The sequence below is a fragment of the Syzygium oleosum genome, unplaced genomic scaffold, assembly GCF_021117445.2.
Source record: "Syzygium oleosum isolate NSW1041296 unplaced genomic scaffold, Sole_v2.1 Sole_v2.24, whole genome shotgun sequence".
Classification (NCBI taxonomy): Eukaryota; Viridiplantae; Streptophyta; class Magnoliopsida; order Myrtales; family Myrtaceae; genus Syzygium; species Syzygium oleosum.
The window spans coordinates 4,401,545-4,414,084 of NW_026607508.1; the positions used below are offsets into that span (position 1 = coordinate 4,401,545).

At 49.2% G+C, this 12,540-nt stretch overlaps 1 protein-coding gene across 1 annotated transcript; it reads left to right on the top strand.

The window, feature by feature from the left end:
* Nucleotides 1-10,001: 10,001 nt before the first annotated feature.
* LOC130134832 (uncharacterized) lies at nucleotides 10,002-10,385 on the top strand. Its single transcript, XM_056302534.1, has one exon. The coding sequence runs from the start codon at nucleotides 10,002-10,004 to the stop codon at nucleotides 10,383-10,385; it is 384 nt and encodes a 127-aa protein (XP_056158509.1).
* Nucleotides 10,386-12,540: the final 2,155 nt, after the last annotated feature.

The following is a 12,540-nucleotide window of genomic DNA, read 5'->3' on the forward strand; positions in this document are numbered from 1 at the left end:
ACCCGCATCAACATGCCTCAGGTCAACTCTCCGATCAATCCGGGTTCCGTCCCTCACTAGACATTTCACACTTTTTCACGACCCGCGTAAACATGCCTCAGGTCAGCCCTCCGATCTATCCGGGCTCAGTCCTACATAACCACGCCTCAGGACATTTCTTTCGATTGGCGTAACCACGCCTCAGGACATTTCTTTCGATCGGCGTAACCACGCCTCAGGTCATTTCTTGCCTTTCTAGCCACACCCGCGTAACCATGCTTCAGGTTGGCAGCCTTCCGATCAATCCGGGCTCAGTCTCGCGTAACCACACCTCAAGACATTTCTCTCGACCCGTGTAACCACGCCTCAGGTCATTTCTTGCCTTTCTAGCTACACTTGCGTAACCACGCCTTAGGTTGGCAGCCCTCCGATCAATCCAGGCTTAGTCTCGCGTAACCACGCCTCAAGACATTCCTCATGCACATGCATCATAGCACGATTCGCCATTCTAACACGTCGTACAAATCCCATTCAAATCACAAATTCACCACACTAGCCCACCAATCCAACACTCAAGTCGGTCCAATCAAACGTCAATTTCATCCACAAACGCCACGACAATTCGGTCATCGCACCTACATAAATCAACCACTAATTATGCCACATAATCACCACAATTTAATCTACAAATTAACCACATTCACATATTGATCCTAATCCGAGCTTAGCCACTAAATCGGTACTAATCACATCCTAAACAAGTCTAAATGATACCCATTATACTAGATAGGGTTTAAGAAGTCACTTACCTAAATTTGGCTCGGGAAAAATCGGCACGAACCCAAAATGGCTCGGGTGAACAATGGCGACTCGGCGTGGGCGAGGACGCGACGAGCACGGTGGCCGGCAAGGCTCTCGGCCATGGCCGGGGCGCTCGGCACGGCGCTCAGCCTCGGGCGGGCAACGGCCTAGGCGACTCGGCCACGGACAAGGCAGCGGGCAAGCGGCCAGGACGCGCGGGCAACAGGCTGGGCGAGCGACTGGGCGACTCGACCACGGCCTGGTCAGTCCGGCCACGACTTGGGCGAGCGACTGGGCTCAGGCAATGGCTCGGTCACGGCCGGGCAGCGGTGGTTTGGGCGTCTTTGGGCGAGTGGCTTTGGTGCTGACGGGCTGGTAGTCGGCTAGTCTAGGCGGCACGACGAGCGGCGGCTGCGGCGTCGGCAGCGACGACAATAGCACGGAGGGGAGGGGGAGGAAGGCTGGGGCGGTAATGGCGAGAGAGAGGGGGAGCTGGGGGCTGAGGAGGCGAACCGGCGGCGGTCGGGGTGGCACGGCGGCGATCGGGGTGGCACGAGCGAGGCCGGACGAGGTGGCCGGTGATTGGGCTGAGCCTGGCCGCGGTGGACGCGGCGGCGACAGGCTCGGCCTGGCGAGCTACGAGTAAGTGGTAGGCTCGCGGTGAATAGCTGCTGGGCGAGCGAGCCGGCAATGGCGACGGCGTCCGGTGGCTGGGCGAGTGGCGGAGGTGGCGGTGGTGGCTGGTCGGGCGAGCATAAGAAGAGGAGCAGAGGCAGTGGCGCAATGGAAGAGAAGAAGAAGAAGAAGAGAAGAAGGAGAAAGAAGAAAGAAAAGAAAGAAAAAGGAAGAGAGAGGGAGGGAGGGGACGTGCATGGGGAAAGAGGAGAACGGACGTGCGTAGTGGGGAAGGGACGCGGTAGAGAAAGGAGAGAGAGAGGGGGAACAAAAGTCAACGCACTCAAGTGCGATCCGACGGTCCTCGTTCAAACCCGAAACCGATCCAACGGTCCATGAAAATCCTTATTAATAAATTAGGAAAAGGCCAAAAGATATTAATTAAAACACACTACGAGGGTGGTCTACTAGTCCAAATCCGCACCCGGTCAAAATTTCACTTTTCACTTATCCCAGGCAATATCGACGCTGGCTACAATAATATCGATACCGTCCAATTAAATTCATCACGAAACTCTCAAAAATTCGACACCAAAGTTCGGGCTATAAATAACGGCCAAATTCGATCGAGTGCGATTCTAGCGAAATCTCTAATTTAAAAATAACCCAAGAGTGATTAGTTTCGGGCGAGATTTTATTATAAGCGCATTGACGAAATACATGTTTTATAAATCCCAAAAATGGGTTGAAATTCGAAATGTCGCAACTCTTCCCCTCTTACAAAAATTTCGTCCTCGAAATTTACAATCCAACCCAACTATTCGAACAAATGGGGATATTGATGTTACATCAACTCCTCGCTTTCCCACGTCGCACCTTCAGTTCCATGGTGTTCCCAAATTACTTTGACCATCGGAATTGTCTTGTTCCGCAGCACTTGTTCCATTCTGTCCTCAATCCTTACTGGTTTTTTCACATACGACACTTGTCGTCCACTTCTATTTCTTCGTAATTTAGCACGTGGGTCGGATCCGATTCATACTTCTTTAGCATAGACACGTGGAACACATTGTGCACTTGAGATAAATTTGGCGGTAGCGCGAGACGATAGGCCAAGGCACCGATTCTCTTTAAGACTTCGGACGGACCCACGTACCTCGGGCTTAACTTTCCTTTTTTACCGAACCGTGACAACCCTCTCATAGGTGATACTTTGAAGAAAACGTGGTCTCTCACTTGAAATTCGGCCTACGTCTCCGGTCCGCATAATTCTTTTGGCGGTTCTGAGTGGTCTTAAGCCTGTCCCGAATCACCTTGACTGTTTCGACTGACTGCTGAACCAACTCAGGACTTGTGATGCTCCTCTCACCAACTTCATCCCAACAAACCGGCATTTTGCAAGTTCTGTCATACAGTACTTCAAACGGTGCCATTCTGATACTCTGCTGGTAGCTATTGTTGTAGGCAAATTCAACCAAATGCAATTGTTCCTCCCAACTACCCTTAAAATCCAATACACATGCCCGCATCATATCTTCCAAAGTCTGGATCGTCCTTCAGACTAGCCATCCGTTTGGGGATGATAGGCCGTGCTAAACCGTAACTTCGTTCCTAATGCCGTATGAAAACTTTTCCAAAAAGCGGCAGTGAACTTAGGGTCACGGTATGAAGTAATCGTTACTGGCACTCCGTGAAGACGGATAATTTGTCGCACGTATATCTCGGCGTACCTTTCCAAGGTGAAGTCCTTTCGCACCGGCAGAAAATGTGCTGACTTTGTCAGTCGATCGACTACCACCCAAATCGAATCGTGACCCCTCTGACTCCTCGGTAATCCCATTACAAAGTCCATTGTGACGTGTTCCCACTTCCACTCAGGGATTTCCAATGGCTGCAACATTCCACTCGGCTTGCAATGTTGCGCCTTCACTTATTGATATGTTAAACACCTGGCCACGTGCTTGGCCACATCCACTTTCATGCCATTCCACCAATAATATTGTCGCAAGTTCTTATACATCTTTGTACTACCCGAGTGAATACTGTAATAGCTTCGGTGAGCTCCTGACAAAATCTCCTCCTTAAGTTCTGCATCATTGGGCACACATAACCGTCCATGGAACTTCAGAATCCCATCCTCGGATACTTGAAAATTCTATTTCCTTTTTGTGACATCCATACCCAGAATCTTCTGAATCTCCGGGTCCGTCGATTAGAAAACCTTAATCTTAGTGTGGATTTTCGGTTCAATCCTCAATGCTGCAAGCAGGCTCGAGACATGACTCACTTCGAACTTAAATTCCGAATCCCGAACTCCCTCCAACAGAGTCCATTCCTTGACCATCATATGCGCGATGCTCGATTTCCGGCTCAGTGCATCCGCTACTTTATTAGCCTTTCTGAGATGATACATAATCTTGCAATTATAGTCCTTAAGGAGTTCTATCTAACGGCGCTGTCTCATGTTCAATTCCTTTTGTGAGAACAAGTACCTTAAACTTTGATGGTCCGTATAAATCTGAAATTTCTCCCCACATAGGTAGTGTCTCCAAATCTTAAGAGCGAAAATAATCGCAGTCAATTTCAAGTCGTGCGTTGGATAATTCAACTCATGCGGCCTCAATTGTCGAGATGCGTATGCCACTACTCTTCCGTGCTGCATTAGCACGCATCCCAATCCTCTTAACGACGCGTCACTGTAGATCTCATATCATCCCAGACCCGACGGGATTGTCAACACTGGCGTGATCGTCAACCTCTGTTTTAACTCTTGGAAGCTCCTTTCGCACTTATCCGTCCATTCAAACCTCGTCTCCTTCTTTAATAATCGCGTCAACGGCGTCGCTAATGCTGAAAACCTTTCCACAAAGCGTTTGTAATAACCTATTAGACCCAAGAAGCTCCGAACCTCGGTCACTGTTGTTGGCCTTGGCCAATTCGTGACGGCTTCAATCTTTATCGGGTCTACCGCAATTCCTTCCCCGAATATCATATGTCTTAGGAATGCCACTCGATGAAGCCAGAATTCACACTTACTAAACTTAGCATAGAGTGCATGTTCCCTTAAAGTCCCTAGAACTCTTTCCAATTGTAACTCATGCTCGGCGAAACTCTTCGAATACACCAGAATATCGTCTATGAACACGATCACAAATTGATCCAGAAATTTCTTGAAAACCCGGTTCATTAAATCCATAAAGGCTGCAGGGGCGTTAGTCAACCCAAACGACATCATCGTAAACTCGTAGTGTCCATACCTCGTCCTAAATGTCGACTTCGGTACATCCTCATTCTTAATCCTCAATTGGTGATAACCAGTCCTCAAATCGATCTTAGAAAACACTGACGCCCCTTGTAACTGATCAAACAGGTCATCAATCCTTGGCAATGGATACTTATTCTTAATGGTCACCTGGTTTAGCTGTCTGTAGTCAATGCACAGCCTCAATGATCTATCTTTTTTCCTCACGAATAACACTGGCACTCCCCATGGAGACACACTTAGGCGAATGAAGCCTTTATCCAATAACTCTTGCATTTGGACCTTCAATTCCTTTAATTCTGACAATGACATCCTATAAGGTGCTTTCGAGATCGGTTCCGTCCCTTGGGCTAACTCAATCACGAACTCCACTTCTCTATCAGGTGGCAGTCCCGGCAATTCCCGGGGAAAGACATTGGGAAAATTGCACATCACGGCTATGTCTTCTAGCCTTGGCTCTCCAGCCGTCGAGTCAACTACGGATGCCAGAAATCCTTGGCACCCTTCATCTAGCAGCTTTGTTACCTCGAGCGACGAAATCCAAGGGATCGAGGTTCCTCCTCGGTTTCCCACAAACTCGAATCTAGGATGTCCAACCGGATTAAATTGGATCACCCTGCTACTACAGTCCATAACAGCTCTCTGTTTGACTAGCCAATCCATCCCCACAATCACGTCAAAGTCATGCATGGTTAAAACTGCCAAATCTATCCTTTCTTCCCTATCGCCAATCATTATCTTACAATCAGGACATCCAAGCGCAATAAGCACTTTATCATTCAGCGGAGTAGTCACACACATCATAACGTCAAGTGGTTTTGGCTCAATCCCAGATAATTTAACGAACTGCTCAGATATAAACAAATGCGACGTCTCCGAATCAAACAAAGTATATGCAGCATGATCACAAAGAGAGACCATACCTATGACCACGCCAAGCACGTCCTCAGCTTCCCTCCTTGCCATTGCATACACTCGTCCTTGGGCCGGCGGCCTATTCTGATTGGCCGGCTGGATATCTCCAAATTGATTTCCATTCCGGGGTGGCGGTGGCAGTAGTGTAGGTGACCTGGCCTGCTTGTTGTTAGGACAGTCCCTCATCTAATGACCCCTTCCGCCACATATAAAACATGCTCTACCCCTATTTGGGCAAGGTCCATTTCCGTGTCTCCCTCCACATAGCCTACACGGGGCGTTCTAATAACGGTTTGGCTTCCTGATATTCCTCTGAACGGGAGGAACAAAACGACTATTTCCCGCCATGGGTCTTTTCCCAAATTAACGGATGTCCCTAGCCGGGGCATACCGCGATCCAGAAGCGGCAGCCCGATCCGTTTGATCTCGTTCAATTGCCTAAGCCCTTTCATAAATCTCGTGATAGCCCCTCAAGTTCAATGAGATCATCTGATTGCGGGCCCGTTTGGTTCAGCATTTGGAAGGGGCTTTCGGCCGCCGAAAGCCCCTTGGCCAAATGCTGAACCGTTTGGTTCGGCTTTTCGGATTCGAAAAGTCGAAAGCCAACATTTGAAATGCTTTGGAATGCTGAAAGCCCAAAACTCGTCCGGACCAACTTTGGGCTTTCAGCATTCAACAAATGCTGAAGCCTATTTTTCCCTTCCCAAATTGCCCTCACTCAAATTTCAATATTCCGATTTAGCCCCTGTTACTGTTCATCTTCCTCACCGCGAGGGTGGCCGGCGAGGGCGGATCTGGCCGGCGAAGGGCCGGCGAGGGGCCGGTGAGGGCGGATTTGGACGGCGAAGGGCCGGCGAGGGGCCGGCGAGGTCGCTCGACCCAAGCGACCGACCAGGTGCCGTCACCTGGGTCGCGCGAACCCAGGCGACGGCACCTGGGTGGTCGCCCGACCCTAGGCGGCCGTTGCCTGGGTCGGGCGACCTTGCCGGCCCCTCGCCGGCCCTTCGCCGCCCAGATCCGCCCTCGCCGGTCCCTTGCCGGCCCTTCGCCGGTCCCTTGCCTGCCCTTCGCCGCCCAGATCCGCCCTCGTCGACCCTTCGCCGGCCACCCTCGTCGGTGAAGAAGATGAACAGTATAGGGCTTCGCTGCCCAGATCCGCCCTCGTCGACCCTTCGCCGGCCACCCTCGTCGGTGAAGAAGATGAACAGTATAGGGGCAAAATCGGAATATTAAAAATAAAAGTTGCCAAAGTCCTTTGCAAATTTTTTTTTACCAAACACTACTTAGGCCAAAGTAGCTTTACAATTTTTTTTTACCAAACACCACTTGCATTTTCCCAAGTGACTTTCACCTAAAGGTATTTGCATTCCCCCAAATAGCATTTGAAAAGCCGAACCAAACAGGCCCTGCAAAGGTCCAGCTTCAGCCCATCTCGGAACCTCCTGGCTTTGTCCATTGGGTCCTCTACCATTCTGGAGGCAAATTTAGACAGCTTTGCAAACTCGACTTCATACTGATCTGCCGACCTCTGACCCTGACGAAGTCTCATGAATTCAGCCAATTTCTATTCTCGGGCACCTTCTGAGAAATACTTGCCATTGAAGGTCTCAGTAAAAACAATCCAATTCGGGGCAGTACCAGCGGGGAACACTTGACCTCTGGTGGCTCTCCACCAATCGCTTGCATTTTCCTGAAGCTGGTAGACTGCTAGGGTTACTTTCTCCTCTTCAGTGCATCCCAGCACCTCAAAAGCTTTCTCCAGCTCTTCTACCCATCTTGGTGCAGCCTCAGAATCGCCTCTCCCATCAAACTTCGGGGGTTTCAACCTCAGAAACTGTTCGACTAGCTTGGACATTAGCCTGATCGCATTTACTCGCACTGGATCAGGATTTCCACCAATCACATTATTCCCCTAACCTCCATTATTCCCAATAATCTCGCTGGCAGCTGTAGCGGCGACAATGGTACTTCTTTCCCTCGTCTGTCACCCGATAATAATCCCGCTTCCTCAAGCGCCCTCCAGATTTCATCCACCCTGGGATCCTCCATAACTCTAGCTTGTGGGGCTACACAACCTCGACCTCGACCTTTACCTTGACCTCTACCTCGACCTTGGCAGCTCATCTTACCGGTACTCACAAATGCTCACCTTCTATAATTCCACGCAGGAATTAGAAACCTAGGCCAACTATACTAGTCTAAAGCCCTAGGCAGTGAATCACAGCAACAATTCACTAAGCAGGCAGTCAATTACATATAGCACTCAATCTCAGTCAGCATGATTTACGCACTTACCTCAAGTCCTGATGCACCTGCACCTCACATATTATTGCATAAAATCACTTAGCAACCACAATCACACAGTCTGGGGTACGCATGGCACACGATTCTCCCTAACTGGCTACCCCAAAGTCATCGCTCCCTATCACTCCAAGCTTGGACCAACTTGGATCAAGCTGACCTTGCTCTGATACCAAATCAACGGGGATGTCACGCTTCGAACCCCAACGGGCTTGCGACACTCCTTTGATGGCCGTATTGAACGCGACGTCCCAGGACACGTTGCTGACCCAAACGAAGCACGCGAAAACAAATGCAAGCGGAAGCGGAAATTAAACATCCCAGACAATAAACAATGACAACAAGGTAGTACTTGAAGAAAACAATAGACCCATAACATTAGCTTGAGACCATAAAATTCATATATTAGGCTTCTAGGGTTAGTATCCACCTTCGTCATCAAAAAGGGACAGGTGACCGGGTAGACTACGGAATACACAAAAAGGGCCCTACCAAAAAGCTCCTAGGCTCTAGCACCCAAATCCTGCTATGGTGCCTAATCTGAATCAGACCCTGAAGGCTCCGACTTCGTGTCCGAGTCGGTCTCGATCGGCTCCTCCTCGTGCTCGGACACCATAGGCTCTTCCTCGTGCTTGGACACCATAGGCTCTTGCTCAGGCTCGAACTCGAGCTCTGGTTCTTCTAATTCTTCCTCGATCTTGGGCTATATGGGCTCCTCCTCGGGCTCGGGTTCGGACTCCTCAAACTCCTTTTCAAGCTCAAGGTCTGCAGGGGTTACAGGTTCAGGTTCGGGCTCCGGTTCAGGACTAGGGTTTACCGGGGCATCTCCGACGTCCAAAACCTCATCATCAGGGGCAAGGATAGTTGAGGGGTCCTACTCACCTCCCTCATTAAACGGGACATCAAAATGCCGGAGCAGTCCATAGACTCCGCATAAATCCCGATAACAGTATACATGGTATGTATTGGGCTACAACTCCAGTTTACCCACATCTACCCACACCACCGTAGTATGCTTAACATAGGTCTCCCTGTTCTCTACGAGGTACTCCACCGCCGAGTGCTCAGAATGCCTCGGGATCCCAAAATGTTCATGCGGATCACTCATGGTCGGGGTCGAGGGTCTGAAATGGTTTGCATTACAACAATGAGAATAAATCTCAATAAGCAGACAATCTATACCCCACCTAAGCCAATGCGTACCTAGACAAGTCTAACATGCACTCTAACCACTAATATGACAAACTCGCCAATACACACTTACCTCGCCACGATTCACACGCCAACTCTGTACATTAGTCAAATCACATGAATATCATAATAATTCATGAACACATTGCCATCATCGGGGCGGCATATACACGTATATTCACTCAATTCAATCACACTTATTTCGCATTCGTGACCGAACAACTTTCCATGACTCGCGTCAACACGCCTCAGGTCAGCCCTCCGATCAATCCGGGCTCTGTCCCCTCACTGGACATTTCACACTTTCTCACGACCCGCGTAAACACGCCTCAGGTCAGCCCTCCGATCAATCCGAGCTCAGTCCCGCGTAACCACGCCTCAGGACATTTCTCTCGACCCACGTGACCACGCTTAAAGGTCATTTCTTGCCTTTCTAGCCACACCTGCGTAACCACTCCTCAGGTTGGCAGCCCTTCAATCAATCCGGGCTTAGTTTCGCATAACCACGCCTCAGGACATTCCTCATGCACATGCACCACAACACAATTCGCCATTCTAACACGCCGTACAATTCCCATTGAAATCACAAATTCACCACACTAGCCCACCAATCTAACACTCAAGTCGGTCCAATCAAACGTCAATTTCATCCACAAATGCCACGACAATCCGGTCATCGCACCTACATAAATCAGCCACTAATTATGCTACATAATCACCACAATTTAATCTACCAATTAACCACATTCACATATTGATCCTAATCCAAGCTTAGCCACTAAATCGGTACTAATCACATCCTAAACAAGTCTAAATGATACCCATTATAATAGATAGGGTTTAGGAAGTCATTTACCTAAATTTGGCCTGGGAAAAATCGACACGGACCCAAAATGGCCCGGGTGAACAGTGGCGACTCAGCGTGGGCGAGAGCGCGATGAGCACGGTGGCCGGCAGGGCTCTCGGCCACGGCCGGGGTGCTCGGCACGGCGCTCAGCCACGGGCGGGCAATGGCCTGGGTGACTCGGTCGCGGGCAAGGGCAGCGGGCAAGCGGCAGGGACGTGCGGGCCATGGGGCTGGGTGGCCGGCCCAGGCGACTTCGGCCACGGCACAGGCGATCCGGCCCACGACTGGGTGAGCGGGCGGCGCGCGGGCAATGGGCTCGGCCACGGCCAGGCAACGGTGGCTGGGCGTGCTAGGCGAGTGGCCTGGTTGGCCGGCGATCTGGCTGACCGGCGAGCTGGCTGGGCGGCACGACGAGCGGCGGCGGCGGCGACGGTGTGGAGGGGAGGGGGAGGGAGAAAAAGGCTGAGGCAGTGATGGCGAGAGAGAGGGGGAGCTGGGGGCTGAGGAGGCGAACCGGAGGCGGTCGGGGTGGCACGGCGGTGTCGCAGGCTGCAAGGGGCGAGGCCGGACGAGGTGGCCGGCGATTTGGCTGAGCCTGGCCGCGACGGACGCGGCGGCGACGGGCTCGGCCCGGTGAGCTGCGAGCAAGTGGTAGGCTCGCGGCGACGAGCTGCTAGGCGAGCGAGCCGGCAATGGCGACGGCGTCCAGTGGCTGGGCGAGCGATGGAGGTGGCGGTGGTGGCTGGTCGGGCGAGCAAAAGAAGAGGAGCATAGGCAGTGTCGCGGTGGAAAAGAAGAAGAAGAAGAGAAGAAGGAGAAAGAAGAAAGAAAAAGGAAGAGAGAGGGAGGGAGGGGACGTGCATGGGGAAAGAGGAGAACGGACGTGCGCAGTGGGGAAGGGACGCGGTAGAGAGAGAGAGAGAGAGGGGGAACAAAAGTCAACGCACTCAAGTGCAATCCGACGGTCCTCGTTCAAATTCGAAAATGATCTAACAGTCCACGAAAGTCCTAATTAATAAATTAGGAAAAGGCCAAAAGATATTAATTAAAACACACTACGAGGGAGGTCTACTAGTCCAAATCCACACCCGGTCAAAATTTCACTTTTCACTTATCCCAGACAATATCGACGCTGGCCGCAATAATATCGATACCGTCCAATTAAATTCGTCACGAAACTCTCAAAAATTCGACATCAAAGTTCGGGCTCTAAATAACGATCAAATTCGATCGAGTGCGATTCTAACGAAATCTCTAATTTAAAAATAACCCAAGAGTGATTAGTACCGGGTGAGATTTTATTATAAGCGCACTGACGAAATACACGTTTTATAAATCTCAAAAATGGGTCGAAATTTGGAATGCCACAGAGAGATTACGGTTTGTTTTTTGTTTTTTGGAAATCTAATTGCCCCTCATTCTTCGAGAATTAAAGAGATCATTTTAAAGTTTGAATTTGTTAATTTAAAATTTGGGTTCTTCTACTACATTTTTTTTATTTACTTATTGTTTATTACGTTTTACTCTTTTTTTATTAATTTCTTTTATTTTTTAATTCCTTTCCATTCTATTAAATAATAAATTTTACAGATATACCTAAAATATGTAATCAGTATAAATACTAAATATATATACAACATATATTATAGAATAGAAAGAAAGTCAACTATATAAATAAAAATAGGAAAAGATAAAAACGAAAATTGGTTTTTTTTTTGGTAATTTGAGTTTTCTATTTTTACATTAGAATTTCAATACTATTTATGTTTAATTATTACCTTAATTATTATTCATTTAAGAAGTTTGTTATTCGAGAAAAATAGCTTTGATACTATAAATATAAGAAATCTTATCCACTATATCCCACTTCTCCAATGAGATATTTTTATCCAAATTATATCCCTCTTGACAGGAACCAAACACAATTTATCATATCCTGACTTTTATCTTATCTACCAAACATAACATTAAGATTTTATCTATCTCGAAATCAAAAATCTTATTGCCACTCAAACTATATTCGCATCACGCATCAAATCTTAAGATCATTCGCGTCCTTTCTCCACCTCTCTCCTGCTCCCGAGTGTGGTTTGGCAGCGGAAATGAGACCCGAGGCCGGAGGGCTAAAGGGAGTCGTCAGCGGCGAAGGAGGAGAAGTTGATGGCGGCGGTTTACTCGAGGACGCAGAGGTCCTTGGTCTAGGAAACAAGGTCTTCCGCCGCGGAGCCGTCGGTGTCGGAAAGGTTGGAGAAATCAGCCATGGCTTTCTTCTTCTTCTTCTTCTGGGTTTGTGATGTTTCGTCGCGATTTCTGACTTGTGATTTGGGGCTGTGGGAGGGTATTTGTTAGGTACTTGCAGAGATTTTTCACACTAGCTCAGAATCGTGCTCCACCGCCGAGCTTCCCGTCGACTGAGTCTCGATCCAAGCGATCGTGGCGTCGCAGGCTTGGAGCTCGAAGAAGATGCGCGGGGCGGCAGATGATGACAGATATGATGGGAAAATGACGAAATTATGCTGGGAAATGGAGGGGGTGGAAATAGCTGTCCCTAATCTAAAAATTCTAGTGTAGGCTTTCAACCAAACATGAAAAATCAAGAAATCGGGATTCCATCCCTTAAGTAATCCGA

What these genes read in the sequence shown, in the direction of transcription:
- LOC130134832 (XM_056302534.1), top strand. Translation starts at nt 10,002, where the DNA reads ATGAGCACGGTGGCCGGCAGGGCTCTCGGCCACGGCCGGGGTGCTCGG.